Source organism: Hemibagrus wyckioides, linkage group LG21 (genome assembly GCF_019097595.1).
Source record: "Hemibagrus wyckioides isolate EC202008001 linkage group LG21, SWU_Hwy_1.0, whole genome shotgun sequence".
NCBI lineage: Eukaryota > Metazoa > Chordata > Actinopteri > Siluriformes > Bagridae > Hemibagrus > Hemibagrus wyckioides.
In genome coordinates this window covers 18,116,917-18,143,687 of record NC_080730.1, presented here as the reverse complement: position 1 = coordinate 18,143,687, position 26,771 = coordinate 18,116,917, and the positions used below count along the sequence as shown (strand labels likewise).

At 41.0% G+C, this 26,771-nt stretch overlaps 1 protein-coding gene and 1 pseudogene across 1 annotated transcript in view; both read left to right on the top strand.

Annotated features, from left to right (window-relative positions):
* The window catches only part of LOC131342855 (kelch-like protein 10), a 35,388-nt pseudogene extending 32,340 nt beyond the window's left edge, over nt 1–3,048 (top strand).
* Nucleotides 3,049–11,447: 8,399 nt separating this feature from the next.
* lrig1 (leucine-rich repeats and immunoglobulin-like domains 1) overlaps nt 11,448–26,771 on the top strand; it is a 35,191-nt gene continuing 19,867 nt past the window's right edge. Inside the window, exons 1-3 of the mRNA XM_058373258.1 lie at nt 11,448–12,670; nt 24,978–25,049; nt 26,358–26,432. Of these exons, the coding sequence (XP_058229241.1) occupies nt 12,477–12,670; nt 24,978–25,049; nt 26,358–26,432 (341 nt within the window). The 5' untranslated portion in view covers nt 11,448–12,476. The remainder of the gene's footprint in view (nt 12,671–24,977; nt 25,050–26,357; nt 26,433–26,771) is intronic.

The window sequence follows — 26,771 nt, the reverse complement described above, 5'->3', positions numbered from 1 at the left end:
TCACATCCGTAATTCGACATCAGAGCTGCATGGTCAGAAAATTTGTTACATTATTGTCCAATTTCACCCAAAATGCCTTTGGAGGATAACCTAAAAGTCACAAAACACAAATAGTAGATATTCCTAAAGAAAATTTTCCTCTTTTGCATGGACAGTATTCGGAAGGAACATGAACACATGGCATGTGGAAATGAAAAGGATAAGAAGGATCATCTGTAGGAAAGTCAATGGTCTCAACCATTAAATGGTTAACAACACTAAAGTGGGCAGAGAGAGAGAGAGAGAGAGAGAGAGAGAGAGAAAACGAGAGTGTATGTTCCTGCCTCGGCACACAGATGGCTGCTGATTGCCTTCCTCTGTAAGCGTTACAGATAATCACTTCGTCGAGAGGTCACAGTTGGGAGAGAAATGAGGAATAATGGCTAATGATGGCTGATTGCCCATCTGCTGGCCGCATTTCTGCACAGCTGGGGAGCGCCGTGAATAACACCACTGTCTCACACGGACCGGAAACTAAGCATTATTCGCCATTTTTTTCAAATTAGCATAATGTATACAGCTGTTGGTTGGTGCATTTTTTCGCTAACTGCCTTTGTCCTAGTGATGGACGAGCCCAGTGTTCAATTAACTCCTTACCCATGTAGTAATTATAGTGCACCACTCATTTGGAAACACTTTACGCCTATTAGACATTACAGAACTTTCCGAATAGCTGCAGCGCTCACACATTTATCACTCGTGGCCTCTCAGTGAAAATAAAACTGAGTACTGTTTAATGTGGAAACTTTCCAAAATGGGGCCTGATCAGCTCACGTTCACAACACACTTTTCTACAAAAACAAGAAGAAAAAATTGCAAGCTTTTCCTCCTATGAAAAGAAGAGATTATTACACGTGCCAGTTCATTTTTTTAAATCGGATTTAATCAGAATCATAGTGCATGCATGTTACATTTATTGTCTGCATTTCTCAGTGGTGACAGAATATTAATAGAATTTATCTAAAATTAATTAAAAGAAAACTAAAATCTTTAAAAGTAGCTTTTTCAATAAAAAATGAGCCTGATTGGTGGGATTGGTTTGAAGTTTCGCAACCTGATTGGCTGATTTGTGGATTGATTTCATGCCAATAAATAAATGCCAGTCGAGCACTATTTTGTGCTCCAGTGACATTTGTTTAATGATTTTTAAATTTGCAAAACTTTTTTTCATTGAATGTGAAAGAGAATGAACGAATAAAGACAGTTATTCAGCCTTAGAGAGAAGTCTTGGAGTCAGTCTGTAGAATCGATCGCAGGTACAAATGGCTGATCGGTAAAACAGCCTGGAGATCACAAGCTTCACTCTCTACGACCCTGAACAACTTCCAACGGTCACATCCATCCTGGAGCTTCACTTTTACTATCCAAACAACATGGAAAAGAAAGAATCTATAAATAAAAGTAACTACCTATGATTGATACGGCTGTAACATTTACTGTACGTCTGACCCGGGTTGAATGTGAGGGATGTTCGAGTGGAGACGTGTGATGGATCTGACAGGGAAGAACATTGCTAACATGAGTCCTGTTTGGAAAAGTGTACTTCGTTCTGGGGGACAAGGATGCGCATGCATATATTATACGGTACATCAGAGTATCTACCTATATACCAATGTGGTGTGGTAGCTTGGTGCTGTCAGAAACCGGGCTATTTTTCATTTGACAGCCACCGTAAATACATTCCTAACAGAAGAAACAGAAAAACATTCTTCATAATCCGCCCAGTGGCACATGTTCCCCCGCCTGATGGTTCAGGCAGATCTGTAATACATCACAGTGCTTTAATTTATTAGATGCGTTTGAAAAGGATGGGTCATGCATCTGTGGAAACGACGAGCTGCATGTCAACAACCTGTCCAGAGACATGAAGAAGCATCACCCCTGTATTTTAAGGTCAGAAAATCCATTGAGTTGAAAGTGAAAAATACGACGTTTGGAAGTGATTCCTCTTGAAAATGCGTTTTTCTTAAAGAAACGGATTCAAGAAGCTTCTCTCGGGGGAACAGATCCAAATAACCTGTGTTCAAGAAAAAAAAGGAATGGAAATGAACCAAGAAAGCATCAGTGGATGGAATGGAGTAAGAAAGCTTCCTTAGAAGGAAACATCCTAAAAAATAATGAGTGAGGCAGCTCACTTGAAGGAAACGTCTAATGCAGATCATCCAAAAAAAAAAGGAAAGAAAAAGGCTAATTGCTGGGAATGAAAGCAGTAAGGCAGTAGAGTTAGAGATAGCTTCTCTGGAATAAAAGGAGTGAGTGACTCAAGACAGCTCTTCTAGCATGACAAAGATCGAGTTATTAAAGTGATCTGAGGTAATTTCTCGTGAAAATCAGTCAGATTCTGCAGCTCTTCTCTTAAGGAGTGAGACAGCTCTCTGGAACAGAAGACAAGACTTGACTCATCTCGTCTCTATGGAAATGGGTGAAGCTTGAAGATCCAAGAAAGAACTTCCAGAGGAATCTCATGGAGATCTTAAAATGATAAGCAGCACTGTGTTTCATTAGACCTTTTCAGAAGTAAATGTATAGCAGAAACCTGGTCTTTATTCCTCTCAGAAGCATTCCAATACTTACTGAAAAGCCCCAAAATGTTCCAGGTCCTAATTAGCAGTATGGAGAGACTCTCCCTCCAGTGATAACCAAACAAAACCATTCAGCTATCAGTACAAATCGTTTTGTTCTGCAACCAAAGCAGTGTCCGCTATTGAAGCTATTCAAGCAGGTGCTGTGTGAACTGAACGGTTAATTATGAGTTCGAGGGATAATGGGCCTTTCAGAGTGCTATCGTGCTTTGAAGGAAGGCTTTCTGGGAAATCTTTACTCAGTTCCCCCATAATTCAGTGTGCACACGAGGGCCCCTGGCCTGTGTCAAAAGCTCCCAGCTGGGCTCCGGAGCTGCACGGAGGAGCCGAGAGGACGGCTGAATGGGTTCGCTGCGAGGGGGTCGGAACTTTTGTTGGCGCTCAATTGAAGTTTCAAACAAGGGAAGAGAAGTTCAGGCTGAATTGAGATGCATAGGCACGAATGCCTGGACGGGCAAGAAGAAACAAAAAGAAAGAGCTGCTCATTATCTCTAGGAGGTAATTAGTGACTAGATGTATGGAGGTCTTTTTTAAGCTAAAGAGATTTTTGTTCTTTAGCACATTTTTTAATCACACAATACGATTGAAAATAGGACATATGAGGACGTTAGAAGTTTTTGTAAATGTACCATTTGAGAACAAGCTATAAAAATGTACATAAGGTTTAGCTTCCAGTTCCCACACTCCATCCCAATCCACACACACACACACACACATACACACACTCTCACCTCGCTGTCCACCATCACAAGTGTAAGCAAGGTGGCAGCCATTATCCCATTATCCACAGCAGGGGCCTGGAGGCAGGGGCCCACTACAATCGTCAAGACTAAAACTTCCACTGTTCAGAAGAGTTAAAGACCTTTCGCACCTGTTCTTAGATCTTGAAGAAAGTTCAATACTTTCAGTACAGATACTGCAAGTATACACTGTAGCTGTGAACAATGATGATCTGCAAATGTGACGTGGAAACAAGGTTTCTATTTACAAAATGAATAAAACAACTTAATATTAATGATTTGTGGATATTCTGCATGGAATAGGCAATAAACAGCGAACCCGGCTGTTACTTTGCTGAGACAAGAAGAGAGACAAGAAGATGAAAACTAGAAAAGAGAACTAGAGTCAAAAGAGTAGAAAGAAGACAGATGAAAGAAAGGGGTAAAAGAGTAAGCTGAAGATGCAGAAGAAAAGACAAGAGAAGAAAAACTGAGAAGAGAAGAGATCCATATAATTAATCAAGTTGTCTAATCTAACTTTACAACAGAGAAGAAAGAGAACAATATAAAAAAAGAAAACTGCATTCTTCTACTCTTAAGTAGTCTCTCTCTCTCTCTCTCTCTCTCGCTCTGTGTCCTGAATAGTCCTCTACTGAGCGGTGGTGGCTTCAACCCCCCTGAACCCTGCGGTGTGCTCCTCTCTAACCCGTGGCTGTGATCCAGTAGGGAGGAGGGAGCTGCATTTAATCGTACATAATAGAAATTAGCATGGTGTAATGAACCTGCTATGAATGTCTATTATTTGCATGGTTCAAAGAGAACGGCAGACTTTGTAGCTGGAATTTTTGCAGGCCTAAGCCAAACTGCGGTAGGAAAAGCATTCGCTGCTCCTCGTGTGCGAACAAACATTTGGTTCCACAACAAGAATGATTTGTATAACACAGATGTGGTGATACTACATCAGTAAATTTGATTATTTAACATATCGGCGTCTGTAACAGGTTCTGTTTCCCTGAGTGGAATGTGTTTAACAGAGTGTCTCATGATGCCTTGACCTCGTTCACCTTGTAAAGGCTCACCTCTGAGAAACACAGCATGCCTCCGCTCTGCTTCCTGTTTCATCATTCCTGACCTGAGGCCTGCCTTATCAGCCACTTTTACGAAGCTGGAATTATGTTGGATTGACAAACACTGCATTCAAATGTGGTTATGAGATGAATCTATAACAATATGTACAGCCAGCCCACATTCTGTGATGCAATAACTCAAGTCACTGAAGATCACACATAAAAGGAATAGCCTTACTTAATGGAATGATTACTTCGGACAAGAAAATATCTCCATGCAAAGAAATTGAAAAATACTTGCAATATATTTGAGAAGAAAAGCAGTGAGGCATGATATTTCCTCACTCTGCAAAACAGAGAAGACCAGGCTTGTTTTAAGGGGCACTGTCTACATGGTAATGTTTTGGGCCTAAGAAACATTTTCATAGAAACCCTACCAGTGCTGGGCAAACATTTTTCATAAGAACCTTACCACCACAAAGCAACATCTCATACATAATTGACAAATTTTGGGCCAACATTGGCTTTGGGACACTTTTTAAGTTTTTAATTTTTGGCAATGTTGGCAAAGGAACATGTTTCATATCAACCCTGCCAATGTTGGGCCAATGTTAGGACAGGAACATTTTTACAACAACCCTGCCAATGTCTGGCCAATTCTGAGGCAACATTGGCAAAGGGACACTTTTCATAATAGCCCTACCAATCTCTGGCCAGTGCTTACAGAAGAACAGATTTCATCATAATCCTTCCATTTTTGAGCCATTGTTCAGCCAACGTTGGCAATAATAACAACCCTACCAATGTCAGGCCAAACACTGAGAAAGGACTACTTTTTATACATATTCTACCAATGCTGGGCATACACTGGGTTCAGGAACACCTTTTATAACAATGCTACCAATTTTTGGCCAATGCTGGTAAAGGAAGTAATTTTATAACAACCCTACCAATTTTGATCCAGGGCTGAGCCAATGTTGGCAAAGAAACAATTCTCATAATAACCTTACCAACCTTACCAAGAGAACAGCTTTCATCACAATGCTGCCACTTTGGAACATTGGAACAAACCTTCCAATTTTATCTACCGATCTTGGCTTGGTTGATTTACTGAAAGTCTTTTGGCTTCAGTGCCACAACACTGGTCCAACGGACAAAAAAAAAAACCTTTGGGTCAAGGCTGGCACGCAATATTGGCCCAAGTGAATGGCTGACATTGGGCCAACCTTCTCCTAACATCAGTTGGCGACCTGGGTAGCATGTTATATTTGTCTGTGTAATTTATAGAGATTCTATCAGTGACAGCAAGACCAACATTACTACCAAGACTTCATGGTTTTCAGTGATTGTGCCTTAGCAAACACTGCGCTCTATATGCAAGATGCTTAGTCGCAATGGGGAAATTAATTTCTTCAGTTTATCATGAGGCTAAATTCACCCATTCGGGGCGTATTTGTGAAATTGGCCGAGGAGGCAATAAATGGATCTCTACAATGTCTTTATAGCAACCTGAGTCCAAAACCCACCTTGAGCCCAAGAGATGTGTCTGATGATCACTTCTACAACAAACTTTAGGAGCAGCACAACATTGCAGTTTTATTATTATCACCTTATCTTTATTGCCATCCTGTGATCCGTTGCTGGAAATACAGCATGGAAAACAGTTTTGCCAACAGAGCAGGGGTGTTTATTATGCACAAGAGAAGGAGAGAGAGAGAGAGAGAGAGAGAGAGAGAGACGTTGGCGCAGGTCCATCCAGCCTAAAAAAACTTTGAACAAAGAATGCTGCCAAACAAAAGCAGTAGCACCTCGAGTGCCACGCTGCATACAAGCCACCTTTCACGACTCGGCTACTCCCAGCATTCCTTGCTCCGAGCTGAACAAACAGTTCTGGGCCACTGCTTCTTTTAGCACATATTCTATAACTGTCTCAGAGAAAAGCAAACTTTTATTGGTCCTTTATTGGGGCATGAAAAAAACCCTGAAACCTGTCGCCCGTAGCCGGCTTTGTGCGCTGACATACACAGATACATTTTTCTTCCAAAACAAATGGAAACAAGGTGTTCACACAACGCTGGCTTGACGATGCATGCCCTCTGACAGACACTGAGCTACGAGGAAGCGCAACCAACAGTGAGAGAGGTTCTTCGGCAGCAGACCCGGAGTGAGGGAAGACTTCTTTCAACAAGACAGAAAGAGAAAAAAATGATGAAACTTGGCAGAAGCGAGTGAGATTTATTCACCTTATTAAACAAACAATGGGGAGAAATGTAAATGTTAGTGCACACCACACAATAACGAATCTCTGTCCGCTTGTTTGGACACCTGCACAGGGTTTTGTGTGGAAAAAAAAAGCGCTGACTGAGTCACAGTGTTGACCTCGATTTCCACGACTAAGTGGCCTTAGTCACTGATCACTCATTTCTGAGGTGTGCAGGAATGCAGCTTATATGAATACACCCTCTATATTTTATAAATCCTTTATCTTTTCTGATTTCTCACAATGTAGTCATTGACAGACCACAGTGCTGTGTATATTTTCTCCATCTTGTCCCATCATGTCTCATTTTTAACAAGAGAGAATGTTAAAATACACCACCATGTTTTGTGCAACAGTAGTTGATTGGATAGATTTGTGCTAGCATTTAAAATTTTAGTCTTGCTATTGAATTTATGCAGACATGGGGCAGGGAAGTGTAAGCAAAAATAATACCGATGCTGGGCAGGATTGGTCTGAATTGCTTCGGGACTGGTCAGAATTCGTTCAGGAGTGGGATTGGTCAGGAATCCTTCAGAACCATACAGGATTTTCTTCAAGAGCATATGGGATTGGTCAGATTTTCTTTAGACATCATGGAGCATAAAAACCGGTCAGAACACCTCGGGGGAGTGGGTATGTTTGAACAGATTTCCATAGGGACTGCCTGAAATGGGTGCAAATCCCTTCGTGAACTGGGAAGTCTGATCAGATTGTCTTTGGAAGCTGGCAGGATTGGTCAGAATTCCTTTGGGATTGGTCAGATTATTATAGAGATAGGATACATGGATGACATTGGTGAGAATTAATTCAAAGTGAGAGATTACTCTAAATTCTCTCAGGAGAAGGGAGGATTGGTCAGAATCCCTTGATGAGAGAGAGATAGATTGGTCAGAATTCCTTTAGTGGGCAACACTATTCCTTTTCCGTCGTGTTCCTTTAGGGAGTCAGTGGGTTTGGTCAGAATGACGTTGGGATTGGCATGATTGGTCACATTATCTTAGGGATAAGACACTAGGATGAAATTGGTGAGAATCAATTCAAAGTAAGAGATCAGGATTCCTTTAGGAGAAGGAAGGATTGGTCAGAATCCCTTGAGGAGAGAGATAGATTGGTCAGGATTCCTTTAGGAGTTGGTAGGAGGATTGTTCAGATTACCTTAGAGGATTGTGTGGGATTGGTGAGAATGACTTTGGGAGTGGATGAGACTGGTCCGAATTCTTTCAGGAGCAGATCAGAATTCCTTCAGGAGCAACAAGGAATGCTCGCAATTCCTTGAGGAGCAAGTGGGATAGGCCAGATTCCACTGGGAGTGGGCAGCACTGGTCAGATTTCTTTAGGGAGTCAGTGAGATTGGTCGGCATGACTTTGGGAGTGGGCAGGATTTGACAGAATTTAAGATTAGTTTGGTCTATATATCATTAGGAATGGCCGAGATTGGTCAGAATTCCTTCAGTAGTGGCTGGAAGTGGAATTAAAAAAAACCATCTCAACTGGGCATCAGGAATACGTGCTCTGAAAACTACCTGGTCTGAACATATGCATGTATGAATGTGGCAAATGGATCATATGGATCACACTCACACTTCAGCCACAGCTCTGGTTCTTATTACACGAGGCATTTCCACACTGCTGGCCATCCAGCGTGAGCTCCATGAGCCCACCCGATTTCACGCCTCCCCTGATTTACTGGTGATGAATAACTCCAACAGATGGGCTCGTTATCTTTAAAGAATCTGGCACGGTGGAGATCACAAACACATATGCACAATCCATTCTCCCCCAAAAGCTGGAATAAACGTGTGGTCAGGGGCTGCATCTCTCTCTGCGGTGCATCTAATGTCTTTACGCTTTGCACCTTTAGTCCCACCGCATGCTGAAGTCCCTTTCATCTCTTTCCAGTGGTACGTGAACAGGGCTGGAAACATTCAAGCACATAAACACACAAAGAACGAGAGAGAGAGAGAGAGAGAGAGAGAGAGAATGAAAGAGAGAGGCAGACAAAGAAATACAATCAATCATATGTTGCTTTCATTAGGTCATGACTAGCATGCTCACATAGTTCTCATTATTCGGACCTGACCGAGCCAAACACAGCCCATGTGTTTACTGAAAGACCAGTTTAGAGGAGGTGGGTTTTTTAAAACAGTAATATAAAGAAATCTCTCAGATGAAAGAGTTGTTGTCATTTAAAGCTCGAAATACATTTCAAAATGGACCGAATTTCAAATTGAATGTTTTAGCTATGTTCAAATACAAAGCACTTGTCGGAGAAGTACACTGTTTGGCATCAATTAAGGCACGGCTACAATAAAGCCACAGTGTTATTATCTTTTTAGTGCTTTAGTGTTTTGGATTAGTGGTTTTACCACATAATTAGATGTTACTGCGTCCTAACAGTCACGGCGAGGAAACCGTAAAGCTGCAGCACTGCTAGAGAGGAGTTTACTAACAGACAGCAGAACAATCCTGCAAATTCCACTTTTAAATAAAGACAGGAGGTTCATTTAGTCACTGACAGATGATTACACTCCAGTTGGGCTTGATCCTGATGGACGCTCTAAGCTGCAGACTATTTTCTCGGAAATCTTCAACCCCCTCATCACCAAACTGTCAAATGTTTAAGTCACTTTAAAGCATATTACTCAGTAACTACTGTGAGTTACGTGAGGGAGGAATGTCAGCCTGCACCCACTCACAGATCCACTGCATTTAAGGGGTTAACACTGAACATGGATTAAATTCTTAGCACTTAAAACTCCAGTTATCTCATAAAACTGTTGTTCTGAGGGGGAAAAAGCGACATTCGGGCATCAGTGCACATTACAGTTTTACGACTAAATGTTAGAATATGCATTAAAATAATGATAAAACCACAGATTAGTCTCTGTGGCATGTTTTAAGAACGGTAGGCCTTTACATTTCAGACAGACAGACAAACAGACAGATGCAATTGTCTGTTGTTTACCATTCCCTAAACCTGAATATTCAGTTTACAAACACAGTTGATATTGTGACAGACAGACACACAGTCAGATAGACAGACAGATAGCAGTACAGCTTTTTCTGAAGTAACTCAGCACCATCACTAGAGATTCAACTCAAGAGCCAAACTTCTCATAAAGGACCAATTTAATACTTCAGAGACAATTTAGTCTCTGAAAGTCCAGAGATTACTACAGGATCTACAGGATTCAGGATTCCTAATCTGGCCAGAGCTTTAGGTCTCCACCTCGCTGTAACACCGGCTTCTTCACTGCGGGATTGTCCTTCACTCAGTCACCCAGTGACCTCCGGCACGTTATGTTATGGTGCTCAAGCTTCTATTGATCCTAATCTTAAACTCCAACTTTGACCTGCATGTCACTCAGGAGTTATTTGTAAAGCAAATTATTTACAGCTGCTGAACTGGCAGGTAAATCACGGGAGAAGCCATGTCAGCAAGCCTCTGGAAATAGAAAGCTGGCATACCTGAAGCACATGCCTTTTAGGTTAAAGAGGGGAAAACGCACGGCTGCAGATTCCACGAGTCTGCGATTGTTTTCCAGCTCTTGAGAACTGCTTTCTGTCAACTGTGCTTGTTTATTCACACTACAACCAGAAATGATTAAACCCAGGGGATCTTACATATGATTTACACTCAAGTCATACACCGGTAAATTATTATTTTTCTGCAATCTACAGCTTCAGAACGCAACTGATGCGCTGTGAGAAAGTTTCTGGGACACAGACAGCTGCATGCTCAGACATAATCAACAGCACATCATCTGGGATTTGAATCTGATTGAGGACGATTTGTTTATTGTCTGCGTTGTCTGTTTGATTGTTGTCATAAATATGCTGTCTTCATTTCAAAGAAATGCTCTTCAAACTCTTTATGGCTTACAGTGTGAACAAAAACAAAATCATGTTTATTGACAAATGCCGTCTTTTCTGGCCTGTTCGGGATTTAAATGCGTCTCCTTTGCACTGGGTTTCATTCTGAAGTATCAGTGCAACATTGGTTTAAAAACAAAGGTCTGTTATTTATCAAGTCTTTCACTGTGTATTATTTTTTCCCACCATTTATTCAATTTAAGTGAATTTAAATGATTTTTTCCCCCTTCAAATTTTAATTTATTAATTTTGGATTTTAAGTGTCTTAAAGCATATGCTTAAAAATGAATATTTATTTTCATTTTTTAAAATGAAATATATTTTTTGTCTTTATTTAAAAAAAAAACAACTCAATAATTAAATATATATATATATATATATATATATATATATATATATATATATATATATATATATATATATATATATATATAATATCATTTTTATTAAACATTTTAACAATTTACAATATTTTGCTCTAGTTTATTTAATTTTCTTAAATATATATATATATATATATATGTGTGTGTGTGTGTGTGTGTGTGTGTGTGCTTATTTAAATCACATTTATGTATTGATTTATTGTTTAGCTTGTGTTCTTACGGTGCTTGTGTTTATATATATATATAATTAAGTATTTTAGTAAACTTCACTTGGCTCGTGCGCTCTCTCTTTTCCCCCCTTTAAGTTGTGGTTGAGAGTGAAAGGGGGCGGGGTGGTTTCACACCCGCGGTGGCGAACGTAGGCGGGGCTAACACGCCGTGACTGACAGCTGTTTTCTCGCGAGCCGAGCTGTAAGCGCAGCCAATGGGATCGCGAGGGTAGATCGCTGCTACATTAGTTTGACCAATCAGGATGGAAGATGGGCGGGTCTTTACAGTACGAGGCTTCCAACGTGGGGCGAGAGTGCGTCCTGAGAAAAAGAAAAAGGGGGAAAGTAAAGGCAGATAGGGGAGGAAGAGAGAGAGAGAGAGAGAGAGAGAGAGAGAGCGAAAGAGAGATCTGCCGTGAAGAAGTGAAAGGAGAAGCGTTAAATAATCGGATCGCTGGGATTTCGCCTATTTTGATAAGATCCATCTGATGAGGAGCTTCACCGGTTCCTACAGTCTCGCCGAGCCCGGAAAGTTACAGGCAGGAGCTGCAGCAGCTTTTACACCGAAACCCTCTCGTTGTTATTGTTTACCATTTTAAACAGATGTTTAACCAAACACAACAAGTGCGAGAGAGATAGAGAGATAGAGTGTGAGTGTTTCGGAGGAAGAGAGGAAAGAAGTTGTTTAATTGTCTAGTGAAGGCTGAAGACTGAACATGTCTCCATGGAGTCCGAGGACAAGATTTCTTCCAGTTTTCTTTTGGACACACATTACAGCGACGCCCGCTACAAAATAACCCGGATTTATTTCCTCTATAAACACTTGTGACTTTGTTTGTTTTGTGGGATATTAAAAAAAAGCAACATTTTCTGATATTCGGATCGGATCCAAAATAGTCAATCCAATCGCTTGGCGCGCGCGCACACACAGACACACACACACACCTCATTTTCAACCTTTTAAGGACAACAGTTTTTGGACTTGCACTCCAGTTTGGCTCTGGTACCGAAAAACTTTCTTGAGTTGCGTGCAGTGTTTTTGACATCTGAACCTTTTATTTCACTGTAGTTTTTAATTCAGGACTTTTAAAAACACACACAACAAAACTTTGTGCGCGGACTTGAAGGTGTGAAACCGGGACCTGTGTGATATTTACAAAATTTCTGTTTTGTTTTGTTTTTGTTTTGCTTCCTATAAAAGAACACCACACACGCCGTATTCACGATGCTTTTTCCGCATCCAGACGACGCAATGGGGGACAAATAATAAACAAAAACAAACCTGACTCGGAACTGTGGGGAGATTTAGATCAGAACTGATCCGCCGATAGAAGTGGATACAAAATGGCGGCGGCCCTGGGACACATTTCATATTATGTTTTTTATTCCCTCCTAACCCTGGAACTCTTCATCATTCACGGCTCGAGCTCGGATTTGCCGTGTTCGCAAAACTGCACGTGCACTTTAGACACGGCCGACTGCAGCCACCGGAAATTAACCGATATCCCGAAAGATTTGCCGGATCGGACCGTCTATCTGTAAGTATCGCGTACCACTCTAATTGGCCAATCTGTAGCGATTTCCAATCTGACAGATCAGACACGGGTGATCCGGGCTCGGTTACCTGCAGGCCTGTTAGTGACCACTTCAGTGCCGTTTGCGAGCATTTGAAACGGTTCGAAACGTTTCAGCCAGTTGAACCCACACTCTTTCCCTTCTCCTAAATTACATGAAGCTTTCACGAGTTCCCAAGTGCGTCTAAAACACTGGTTCTTGTTCACACTTACACCAATACGGATCTTTAACAAAGTGCTAACAACAAGGATAAACAAGAATTATATTAAAAAAAAAATACTAGTGAGGAAAAATGTAAATCAACTGGAATGATAACAAACTTTAAACATCCACCATGTGTGGAAACGGTTCAGTGCTAAAAGGCTGGAAAAGTGTGTTGGGATTTTTGTGAATTTTTATCACAAAAACATCATGATACTTATATTTATGATTAAATATATCACAAAAAAACATTACAATGCTTACTTATGAAACCTAAATCGCACAATATGTAGGAATCACAACATTCAGTTTTGCTAAGAAAGTGTCAAACGGTGACGACAGCATAAACTATATACTAATAAGTAATAACAATGTCATAACAGTGTTTAGGTTTAGGTTAGGCAGAGGTATGGACTCCTTGTGCAGTGAGCATGTTACAGATCTGACAAAATATTAATTCCCAGTTGTAATTGTAAGAAGAGAAAAGAAAACACAGACTAAAAAAAAAAAATAAGACCAGCATGTGGTCTGATATAGAACATGTTCTCACGCCCTTTCATTGCAGGCCTGATTAGACTTACAATATCCATCTGTATGTGACGATAACAACCAAATCGTATCTTATCACCAACTCTGGTTTTGGCACTTTGTCTGTTGAGAGAAAGCGGTACCTTTTTAGGTGACGTGTAGACAGGTCACCTTCTCTGAGCTCTCGGGCCTTCGCTTGGTGATCATGTTATTTACGTTTACAAAACCTACGAATATGGAGACAGATATTCGAGGTATACTGTTCAAGCTTGATTGTAGTGACATTACAGAAGGTTGTGATATAAACAAGGTGGACGGACATTAAAACAAAACCTCAAGACAACAGAGCCTTGAAAACACTGTCTAGGATCCAGCAGTCAGACCTCATTTCATGGTCTTTATTAATACAGCTTAATAAAGTTGGATTAAGTCTTCCAAACAGTACCGACAAAGCAATCAATCAAAATGTACTGAGACAAATTGTGAACATAATTCCTAAGAGCTCATGCTAAGAGAAGTAATAGAGTAATAACAGAGTAATAAGAGTATCGAAGGCACATGAGGTACCTAAATTGCTGCAGGTGTGGTTCTGGTTAGGAATCTACATCAGAATATAGAAATAAAGTACAGCTTCATTATGTTTAGATCAGAGAATATACGAGAGTGTTGATTAGTCACATGGTGGTGATTAGTTGTCTGAAACAGCAGCTGTGTCAGTAGTGCTGAGTGACTTGATTGTTGGCTGTTTGTACTCGTAGATACAGTGATGTTTTCTGTATGTAATATTTATGGAAGGAGTCTCTAGTGTCAATGTTTTATGGCAGTCAGTGCTAAAGTGTTCAGGAAAGATTACGCTTAGGGGTTTCTAGCTGCACTTTTATTTCTTATTAACTTAAAGAAAGAGATAAAAACAGAGGCTGACTCGGTCTATAGCTGCTGCAGCGCAAGTGATGAAAGGAACGAACCTGTCGCATGGACCGACATCATTACATGTAACTATAAACAGACAAAAAGTAGGATCTGTAGCTCTGTAGTAGCTAAAGAATCAGTTCTTCCAGGATTTTGGTATTAACACAGTAAAGTAAACTTCATGATATTTGGAAAATTTGTCATGTGACATCATCACGACGTGATTTCAGCCTTCAGCTCACATGCGTCGAACGTCATAGAACGCTATTTAATATGTGTCTTCACTGGTAGGAGTTTAAAAGAAGAATCCTGTGCAATTTCGCCAATTCAAGTAATTTTCTGGGGGGGAGCATAAAATCGTGAGCAAATTTTGAAAAATTCACCAGCAAAAATCAATCACAAAATTCCAAGAAATCCTGAAGGGATGGAATCATGAGATATAAACAATAAACTCTGTAGAAATAATAAAAACCCATGATCATCACAGTGAGTGAAATGGAACATTTTTCCAGATGAGAGCTTTGGAAGTCGTTTTGATTAAACACTAAGACTTCATCAGTGGGGGATAAAATGCTATTTGTCATGCACAGCTTCAACAGTTTCGGCAGGTAGTCGAGTGATTTTTTTCCCCCTCACTCCATGTTTTACGTCCGTCTCCTCACCTTCACCTTCAGTGTTATTCTTTAAAATCACATGATCCTCAAGGCAGAACAATTCACCTCGTACTTATCGGCTTTTATGGGATTTTTTTTCTTTCATTGGCCGCAGCTGTTGTGTTTTCAAAGGGAAGGGCTTTACTACTTTGTATTATCTATGCAACACCTAGACGTGCTTGGTCCATGTCTATTCTGACGGCAGATATCAAAGTGCAACAGCGTCGGTAGAAATGTCAGAGGGAGGAATCTTCAGAGATGGTTATCATACCCAGTTTCAATGCGGAACTGACCTTTTTTTAAGGCTTCTTGTTATCGCTTCATTTAACACTCAGGTTCTCCATATTAACTGATGAAACCTTGCATGATGTCAATATACTTTCATCCACTGGCAAAAAAAACAGTTCTTGCCTATCTTTTCAAAGTTATGACTAATTGACTACACACATGGAAACATACTGTTATAACTGATACAAATGGAACAGAAAATTGAATCATATAGGGAATCAGACTGGGAATCAAATAAGGAATCATATGAAACTCTCAAATCAAAACTCAATGGATTACAGCTTCACTGCAAGCCCAAAGATTCCCACTATTATTCACACCTCCTGATTGTGATAAACAACATTTTTTGAGCTGTCTGGACCCATGACATCCTTTTTTTTTTAAACCACGTGTGTCATTCTAGAAAAATTCCATCTGCTTTCCCGTATCTCCGTTTGATTAAAATGCGATCTAAAATGATCCAAGTATATTTGTATTATGATCATAAACATTCCACCATGTTTATATTATAAACAGTGATAACTGCTTGTACTGTGCAATTATCACAATATCAGCACTCTTTCTTTTTATACTGTTGAGATTTTATTGACAAAAGCAAGGCGTAGGTGGTGTTGAACTAGTTACTGAAAGCACTTCATAACCACTGCTTGAATGACGATCTTTTTTTTCTTCTTCTTACATCGAGCATAGGCGTGGCAGATGATATTTTTGCCAGCGCGTGTCAGGGATGACTGGACGTGAATCACGAAAACCTGACAGAGCTGTTTAGGTGCATTGAGTGCTGAGTGAAGGAAACTGTTTCATTGTTAGCTCACATCCTTGAGCGAACTTGAATAAGATGTTCTCAGGAACAGGCTTGCATAACTACCCATGTAGGATTATGTAGGGTTCATGAAGATTTCGGGGTTAAGGATCTCGCTTAAGGTGGCTCGGGAACCTTTCCGACCCCGACCTAGAGCCTTCGATCTGGCACCTACCAGTACTGCTTTCTGTTGTTAGCACAGAGTTATGAAATAACTGACGGTTGGGAGAAAGACGAAGCAGGAAGCTCCATCACCTTGCTGGTTAACTTCATCTAAATTCCCATCTTCTTCACGACCCTGACTCCTATGTGGACGTCTTCATGAAGGAAGGGCTGGCAACTGAGTCACCAGAATGTGGGATGATGTAACTGAACAGAAATAGTGTTCAGATAATATCTTCTAATGGAACAGAGATACGATTATGAACTTGAGTGATGTATTTGAGGTTGACAATACTGACATTTATACTTCTTCCTACAGTTTTTCCCCGTAAAGTGTTTGCCAATTTAAGGCACGCCCACTTAAATCCAGATAAGGATTATTGGCACACTAATCAGATACAGACACAGAGAGTAGCAATGTGTGTTTACACCCCTAATAAGGTCCCTCTCGATTTGATAACCCTCACCCTGTGACATAGTCTGGGATCACATCTGTGTTTGATATGACATCAGATTTCCTCACTGGTTTGGCTTTCCATGGCTTGGATCTCGTGTTACTAGCAGACGTTGCATCACTGACCATGATTAGCAAAGTGGCTAAAGTTAATCCGTCATGTGGCTGTTTCCTTCTTTCTGATGCTGATGTTACACAAGATCTTACACCAGGCACTTATTATATCTGGGAACGTTTAAAAGGATGTCCTTCCAGTCAATTCAGCGTGGCCAAATTTGGCCAAATTTGGTTAGTAGAAAAAGTCGTGGTCATGTGATTTGGAAATTTCCAGATGAGGAAGTTCCAGTCTCCTGAGTAACGCCTTCTCAACTTACAGGATCTTAAAGGTGAGGAATTTAAGCAACGCTTCCTAAGCAGAAGTCGAGGAACTTGGGCATGAGGAAGTAAACATCTCCACCTTAGCAAAAGATTTCCCAAAAACAATTTAAATCAGTCTACTGGAAATGACCAACTTACTGGTCATTTCGGCCTGAGAAGCAATTCCGCGGTGTCCTTCATGTCCGTGATGCGTAAATCACAAAGAAAAAACAATGCTCTGATATGTTCCAGTTGTCTAAATAGTTGTCTTGCTCTCCAGGGCTCCATACTGTCTGCTGGGACGGTGAGGTTGTGTGCTCAAATCTCAGTATTTTATTCTTTCTGACTCATTTTGAGGTCGTTTTTGTAAATTAGGATGAATAAAGTGGCAACAAAATGGCGTCTTTTTTAATCAGTCCCTAAAGACAGCAATGCAGAGTCACATGTTTGAGCCGGTTCAAACAAACCTTCTTTAAAGCCAGCTTGACGTAATAAGGCCTTTTTTTTATCCTGTTTTGGTTTCATTCAACTTTGCTAATTGTTAGCTGTTCCTAATTCATGTCAAGTTGTCTAGTCCTCCTGACTGTGGGTTTTGTCTGAGCAGCGTAGCAGAGATCAGGTCTTGACAACTTAATCCAAACGTTCCCACGCTGCCACAACTTTGCCGTCTGCTGTCTCGTTGGTTGCGGTAGACTTCTGATAAAACTGCTTTTCATTAGTGTGCCAATTTTTGCACCTCGGCCAATCAGAAGGACTTATTGGATCTAAATATCTTGGCTCCCATTTAGTGAATAAATAAATCCAACATGTGCATTACACAACTGGATGGAAATCCCACCCTATAATCATTAAAATGCCATAATTCTGCCTAGGTGTGTTTGTGTGTCTCAAACAAGTGGCCATTTTCCCCAGTTTCCCACTGCATGTGGATAAAAGGACACTATGCTAATGGAGCTCGGTGTGACTCATACACACCCTCAGGGTTGCAAGAATAGGGCTTCAGTCTTTGGCTCTCCCACTCAGCCCTCCCTCCTATGCTGCCTATAGGGTCGTGACCCTTGACCCAGAATAGCATGCTGGGTGGTTTTAGCTAGCAAAGGGGGTAGCGATTGGTGTGTCCTACTGTCATTTGCATTTGTAGGGAGTTCTTTGCTTGTTAGAAGTGTTGGTAAGCAATTTAGTAGTGTGCGTGTGTGTGTGTGTTGGAGGGTTGTGTGGGGTTGTGTGGGGAAGGAATTTCAGGGGCCTCAATTCCTAATTAGGATTTGAAAGGCCGTGTCACTGCTTGGAGGCATTAGCAGGACAGCGTTGATAAGTTAGTCATCAGTCGATTAGCACTTAACGATTTTGTGTTTTTTTTAATGCCTGAGAGTTGCTGACACGTTTCTGTGCTTTATTGATGTAGCTCATCGCTTTGTACGTTTGACACAAACATCTCGCATGCATCCTGACATGCAGTGAGAAAATGTGCAGAGAAAGTTGAAACCCAAACCGGTTTGCTCCAGGTGTGCGCCGTAGCCTGGAGCTCCGTGTGCGTGTGTGTGAGTGTTTGCGTTATCGGAGCTAGTTGAGGGCCTGGCTGTGTTTAGCTTGGCTTGCCTGGCACTGAGATTAACAGCCTACTGCGTTGGAGAGGCTCGGAGCACGCAGCTCACATGTTTTCAAGGACACTTATTTGGAAGCCGAGTCGTGATTGGAACAGTTTATTGCTTTGTCATTTTCGCACACAAATCCAAAAAAAAGATTCTTAGCGTCTTAGATTCTTAGCGTCAAACATGGACACCTGGTCATATTAAAAATGACAAATAACGATGAACGGATAAGCAAAACTAGGAGAACGAAAGTCAACACAATGCCACAAAGATTACAGTGGAATTATATCTTTCTAGATTCAGTTTGGATTCGAAGCAAATTCTGCTCTAAGACGTACCGTATCTGAGTGTGGCATATCTGCCTTCCCTCCTTTGTTTTAAGAGAACGTCTACAAAGTGAGCTTGATGGATGAATCATCTGTGAATTCTGTACATCTGGTAAGAGTTTGGAGAGCTGGAAAAGACATTAGGGAGAGAAAGTAGAGGGGGGGAGGGGGGAAAAAAAAAAGAGAGTGCAGAGAGGATAGGGCCTTGAGGAACACCCCCAGCATGTGTAGTCCTGTAACTGCAAATCACAACCTGGCACAATCTTAGAGTGTAGGAGATCTGGCAACCTTAAGACTTGCACAAGGGAATATAATGGAGTCTTGATATTTCGTCTGTATGGTTTGAAAAATCTCTGGACGTGATATCGTTGCTATTGGGGGGAAAAAACCCAGCTCAATCTCTCAAATATAATTCAGCGATATGTTTCCATATGTTTGTAAAGATACCAATTTTTCATCAAGGTGATCTTACTGTCTAAAATACGTAACGACAGTTCTAGTGAAAAATGATGAAATAAGAATCTAGTCAAAAGGGAAATAATAAAACAAAATCTCAGAAAACAAACAACCTCCAGGACTTCCATCAGATGCCGTATTGTGATCCTGACACTCATAGTGTAGCTAGCTGGGGGAAAAAAGTGTCACTAGCTGAAAAATGCACGATCCTGATTGGTTCTCGTTTCTGACTAATAAAACGTGATTATAGTGCAGTTGCTATGCAGAGTATCGTTATTAGAGACATAATTAGCTGGTAATCGATCCAAATAGTCAGATAACAATGTTATACAGACACTAATGACTCAAGGATGAATCCGTGATCATCTGCAAAAACTGAGTCATGTCTGGTCCATCCCTCCTCCTGTGGAAGTATGTCTTTCTTGCAGTTCTTGGCTCTTTTATCGAAGCAGATCAGATCCTTATTGCATAACATAATCATGCGCCGTACGATCCCCATGCTAAATCGGCATCGTTGTTGATGCAAGCATAATAAACTTAGCGACGATGTCTAATGATCGCTCATTTTCCCCGCACAGCTGTATTTATTATCTCCTGCAATAAATCTTGGATGCCGTCTTTCCGTACACTCCATAAAATGATGAGCAGTTTTTACAAAAAGAAATGTAATCAAGACTAATCTCTATTTCTCCATCTCAGACATACATACACACACTCTCTGTGTGTGTGTATGTGTGTGTTGTGTCAGACTCTTGGCTGGCGTCTGCGTGGCTCCGGATCATTCCGTGCCCCGGGCGAGAGCAGACCCTTTGCCCGTTGCAGCATGTGCAATTGGCTGCTTTCGTTTATTCAGCGTTTGTGCACATGGGCCCAAGATGTGATTTTCCTCAGCTTCAGATACGAGAACAAAGCGGAAAGAATGGAGTCCACGTTAATCAGCTAGTGGTACTTAACTTCTTGTTTAGAGCAGGGGGTTTTGGGAAGGCTCTTTCAAGGTTTTACGTTTGGTAGACGCTTTTTATCCAGTGTACCTTTCAGCAATGTTTGGTCTGGGACAAGAAAGCCCCTGGACTCCCTATCAGCCGTGTTGCCGGGCTGTAAAAAGTCTTTATGACAGGAAAGTGAGGGAGAGAAAGTGAAGCAGAGAGAGAGAGAGAGAGAGAGTGAAGTGGCGTGTCTTGCTAGCGGCTCTCTGGTTTTGTCTTTCTCTGCCTGAGTTACTCTTTGACTAGTTTATAGCCGTCTGAAAAGGGGACGCGTTAAATCGCTGCTCTGTCTACCAGCTGCGTCATAAAGACTCGTCACCGCCATCACTTCACACTTGGCAGGAGCGAAGTGCGTGCTCGGCGTGTCGGCCGTAAAGATAGCCTGATAAGGAGCAGTATCTCTCCACCACATTATCAATCATCTTACTGTTTCTGCAGCAGGGGCTTTAAAAGTGACTCGACATTTTTATTGATTATTGGAACAGACGTGGTGGTCAGCTTGCTTTATAACTTGCTCGGTTGTTAAATATTATTTATATTGACATAGCATTTTATATGGGGTCCAGTCACCTTGCTTGGTGAGCATTGCCCAAATAAGTTTGACCTCAGGATCAGTCATTTCCTGGTATAGGAAGTCATTTGTTAGAGAAGAGATGGAAGGAAATGGTGTTTGCTAGTTCTTCGTCTCTGTCCTGTATATCGTATATGTACAGGATTTGAGTGGTGTTTGGTCTGTCTGTATATGCTGTGATTCTATCTAAATTTGTAAGTCATTTCTTGAGAAAAAGCTCCGGATATCCGGCAACAAGTAAAGAGTTTGCCCGTTATTCACGCCTCACCCTGAGGCTGATCCAAGCCTGAATGCACTGTAGCGCCTGATGCCAAGTGTGATTGATTACTTCCATCAAAGCCCTTGCTATCACATCCATGAGATTTCTGTTTGAACAAGAACAGCATTCTGTGCCCTTTCCAATCGATTTTATTAAACAGCTTGGCTTATCGCATCTAAACAACAACGACTGATAAGTTTTATAGCTGCGTTTTCACGCCTGTGAAACAGCTGCATGGCGGTTTCTGGAATGATTGGATTCATGCTAATCCTCTGACCTGGAATAAGCGGCTCACCCAAAAAGCAGAGGTACCAACCATCTACGGTTTAGTACTTCATGGTATTTCTGATGTCTGACCACTTTCTGGTTCGAGACGGAAGCCTTGGAGCCAACTGCACTTTTTCAGATAAAGCAGAGGTCAAAACAAAGGTGTTATGCAATAAGGATCTGATCTGCTTCGATAAAATTCATCTGGCACAAAAGCTGATTGTTTTGAAAGGAAAAGGCGTGAAAAAAGTTTGCCTCAGGAATCGGTTCTTTTTGTTTCACGCCGAGTTTTATCAAGATAATGTTTGCGTTGTAAATTTGCAAGCCTCATATGCAAGAAAATTCTTAAATAAAGTGCACAAGATTCTAATAAATAGAATAAAATAAGTATCAAGTATGTAAGAACATCAGTTCTGGTGTTGAGGTGCTCTAGATCAGGGGTCTTATTCAGAAAGGGTCTTTGTTGGTGCAGGTTCTCCACACCTGAGGCTAGTGAAAGCTGATTAAACTGGTGGAATCAGGTGCTTGGTTGGGTTGAAAACCTGCACCCACTGGTCCTTTGCAGATAACATTGGACTCCCCTGATCTAGTCAGGGGAAAAAACCCTCTAGATTTTTCTGCAGACCCTAATGAAGCAAGAGGGATTTGTATTTTTAGAAAAATAAATCCAAGGAATGCTTGAGGAACCTTGTTTTCCTCGGTTGATATCGAACCTCGAGATTGAGCTCATAAACCTATGATACACTTGCACTCCTCCATACCACCACTTGCTCTATGGCCTCAGTGAGAGCTACCATTCAAGCTCCTTTAGCACCTTGGTTTCTACAAGTTACCGTGAATAAAAAAATAAAATGTCCTGGAGAAAGTGTAGACACGAAGCTCTCACTCATAGCTTTTAAAATATGCAGGAAAGTGGCTGGGAAAAGGGGAGTGTTTTGCTCAGCCTACACTCCAGCGGTTGCAACATCCGTTTGAGTTACGACCTTGGGGTTAAGCAGTAGGTGTGAAAGTTAACATCATCAGATAAGATAGAGAGCGGATGAAAAACAAAGCAGGGTGACCGGGGCGGATCGAATCAAAGTTATATAAACACTCATTTCCTTCCCTTCTCGAGCCTGTGGCCTTTCAAGTTGTAAACCACCAGTGAGAGGAGATACTGAGCGGCGGAATGAGCCGGAAGTGTGGATCTGGGGTTACCTCAGAAAGCCTCATATTGCTGAAGGAGAACTTTGGTGTGAAGGTTTACCAGTAACAGAACAACAAAGGAACAAAGAACGAACCATCACAGATGATCGGCATATTTAGCCACATAACTACAGAATTTATTGGTATTCACAGATTAGCTTTGGTCTCCTGTTCTGGGTTTTAGGTATTCACTTCAGACTAAACAACCAAAACTAGCAAGTGAGTGAACGATCAGATCGTGATCAGATATCATTGTTGTGAAGAATTCTTGATAGATTCCTATGGAGTAACACCAGAGTCTTAGAAAGTTAAAAAAAAAACACGAGTGCTGTTACAGGAAAATAATCAGCAGAGTTACTGTTTCCTATGCAGCATTATTTTCCAGTAACGGCATGTGCTTAAGTGTTAACACCACAGCATTTTCACCCTCTTGTACCACAGCAATTTGAAGATGTTAGCAACGTTTAATCCATTTAGTTGCATTTAATAGCACTGGAACTGGAGTCTCCTTCCTTGTGCAATGCAACATACCAACAATTTGAATTGATTATCAATAAAGCCTCAGGATTGTTTTTCCCCAGCTGCTCCAGCCCTGGCTGTACTTTCTAGGATTTGTTTGAGATCATGGTTACGTTCTGCTTGGGGCCATATCTGTGCCATAAACCCAGTGTTTAAAAAGTAATAAACTGTCCACAAAAGATTGACACCGTTGGTTAACCAGACCGACTTATGTACTAAATCAGCTTCCTCCGTCTCTCTTTCCGAAACGGCGGATATCTGACACCCATGAGTCGCTCATTGCTCCTGAACAGAGGCTCTTTGAGCGTTACCTCGGTGAAGGCTCCCTCTACCCGGCCGTCATTATGGCTGCTTTTAGCAGCACCAAGCTTGTCCTACATTTGCGCTGATCCCTGTTGCAGATTAGCCGTGCCTGACTTTTCCTCTTTTTTTTCCCCCATCTCTTTCTTTCCGTCTTCAGTTGTCCCCCCCTCCCCCCACCCCCCGGTGAGATTTGAGGGAAACCCTGTAATTTTTCACTTTGCTTTAGCATGATTAGGTAATTGCTTTCTGTAACAGGGAAGGCAGCTTAGTGCCACAGTACACAATGGCAGCGGGAGGGCTGAGTGTGTGATTATAACACGCCACCTTGTCAAAGTGCTGCCTCGGGGGCACATCGTACTCTGATATTATCTACGCACAGACACACACACACACACACACACACAAAGCAGAAGCTACTGCTTTCCTACCCTCCTAGCTGTAGCCCTTCTCCAGTAAGACTTACGCTAATACCCTCTTGCTAGGTTTATCTGTCCATTTATTTATTTCCTTTCTAAAGAAGATCTATTTTTTATTTATATTTCCCTCAAGCTGTGTGTTTGTGCGCGAGGAAATGTAGTGAGTCAGATAATGACTTGATTCTCAGCCAGAGTTCCACCATCTTAGCAAAAGAGGGAAATCTCACTAAAAGAAACACAGGGCTGAGCGTTCTGACTCACTCATAAAACAAAACTACAAAAACCTGTCTACTCTCAGCGCTTCTTAATTTAAACAAGATGCAAAGAGAATTAAAGGCTTGGAAAAGAAATATTTCTCCAGTTAAGATGTGAAGGGTGCTAGCTGGACAAGTTAGCGAGGTGTCAAGTGAGAGAAGTGTTAGCTATGTTAACTTCTTTATCTTAACATACAAGTCTTGTCAGAATTGACAAATATTTCAGGCTTCATTTTTAGATGAATGTTGCTCAATCATTTTTGTGATTATTTCTGATACCAGTGTTTGCTACATTGCAAGCAGCTAGTCCTACTGTACTCCTTTTGCTATAGCAGGATTTAGCTAGCTCGGATCTGATAAGTGTGAAAAAATATTTACGGCTCTTCCAGAATCACGCTAAATCATTTATTTGTTATTTGTGTTTATCATATATCTTAATCCTCAAAGCTAATTGGGTCGCTTTGGGCTATCTTGAACCAACAGTTTAAACTCTTTAATTCTGGTTTCATGCATCTGGCACCAAATTAGGAGGAATAAATGGAGGCTCGGACCAGTGCCAGACTCATCTGCTGATTTTTCCAGAGCGGACTCTCAAGGCGTCAAGAATTAAACAGCTGTAATTGGCGGGGTTTTGCCGCGGGTGATGGTCATTTTTGTTGATGGAGGATAAACGATAAAAATTTGCTAGAGATGTTGACAAGTGAATGTTAAACACTAAAATGTTAAACTGCTTCGTAGGTACTCTGGATTGATCGCTATTATTTTTTTTCTCTCCGTTACAGAAACCTGAGCCACAACATGCTGACGGCAGTGGATACGGACATCCTGTCCAATCTGCCTAACCTTAAAGAAGTGTGAGTAGCCTTTTAATCCTTTTAGTTCTCTTACAAGCGTATTTTCTAAGCCACTGGATAAATAAATCAAATTTGTTTCATTTATTGGCCCTTTTTTTTTATTCAACTTAAATCGTGTCCTTAAAGTCATACTTTGTCGCTCAATCTCAAATCCTGGCTACAGGACACACTGTATATAACATCACCACAACGCCATTTCTGTACCCTATGTAGTGAGCATATATAGTGAACAAACAGCCAAAGGGTGATTTTACACTGTCGCCTAAAAATCCTATAGGTTTGTAGCAAAAATAAATTAATAAATCAATAATAATAGCTAGAAAGCATCACTGCAAGCAACTAAAAACACAATTGTGGAAATTCAGAAAGTCTATTTATACAGATTTATTTTATGAAAAAAATGAATTCAGATTATTTCTGATCATTACTTTAAGTAATTTAATTCAGGTATAAGAGAATAAAAATAATAATTGCTAATTATGAGCCAAGAGTTTTAGATCATTTATAATACAATAAAATATATAAATAAATATACTATTACAATAAATAAATATAAAAAAAATATTTTGAAATAATTAATTATTCTTTCTACACAACTAGGAAAGCACAGTCCGCCTTTTCCGCATACACAAGCTCCAGGCTGCCTCTGATTGGCTCGTGTTGCTGTGATTGACAGACAGAGTGTAAAGCATCTCCAGTCATTTTTTCTCTGGGCTCTTATTCATTTTAAAGCAATTTCATAATAATAATATTTCTCAGACTGGTTTAGCATCTCGCACGACGGCGACAGTGTTCCGAAGCCCAGGAGAAACACAGTAATGATTTTAATCGCGTGTGTCACTTACAGTGCAGTAGTTAATGATTTCATAACCCAACTGTCAGTCAGCTTTATTGGGCACTTAAGGCTTTTTGTCGGAGGCTATTGTTCTCAAAGCGGGGGGAATTGGGAGTGAAGAGGAGGTTTGCTATAATAAGGACTTTCCATCATCACCCGACACCACTCACTAACCTGCCCTGTAAATATTTTATACGGAGAGGGGCTGCAGCTGGCCACCAGCCAGAGTGCTTCACTCTTTCTCGCTCGCTTCCTCGCCCTCTTTCTTCAGCATGTTTCTCCCGATCGTATCCATGCCAGTTACTACACCGTGAATTATCCTGCCTTCTGTTTATAACCAATTATCCACCCAGCTCCATAATGACTAAATGAAGCACTACACATTGATTTCTGCTCTCTGTGTACCTCTGATAAAAGACCCTGGCCTTCATTTCGACGTGTAATTAAACCGTCTTCTTGTGTTTGACCCTCAGGAGACTGGACCACAATGAGCTGACATCAATCCCCGAGTTTGGCAGCGCCTCGCCAGCCATCGTCACTCTCCATCTGTAAGCCAACACCTCCGAGCTGTGTTCTCGCACACCGAAGCTCGAGCTTCCAGCCACTCTTAAAGATCTGTCCTTTCTAGAAAAGTTACACAGCGTACGGGATATTGATGAGGTGGAACTTAATAAACGCAGGAAAAGCATGCTGTGTGCAAATCTTGTGGTGTTAGTTTAAAGTTACATGAACAAAAAAATAATAATAATATATTTTTGGGGAGAATTTAATTTGATTGGTCATAAGTTATTTCATATTGTTTCTATAGTAACAGCTTACACAAGCACTTGCACTTTTTAGACAATCTGATCTGATTTAGATCTGTGTTCGTTATGGAAGGAGTCTCC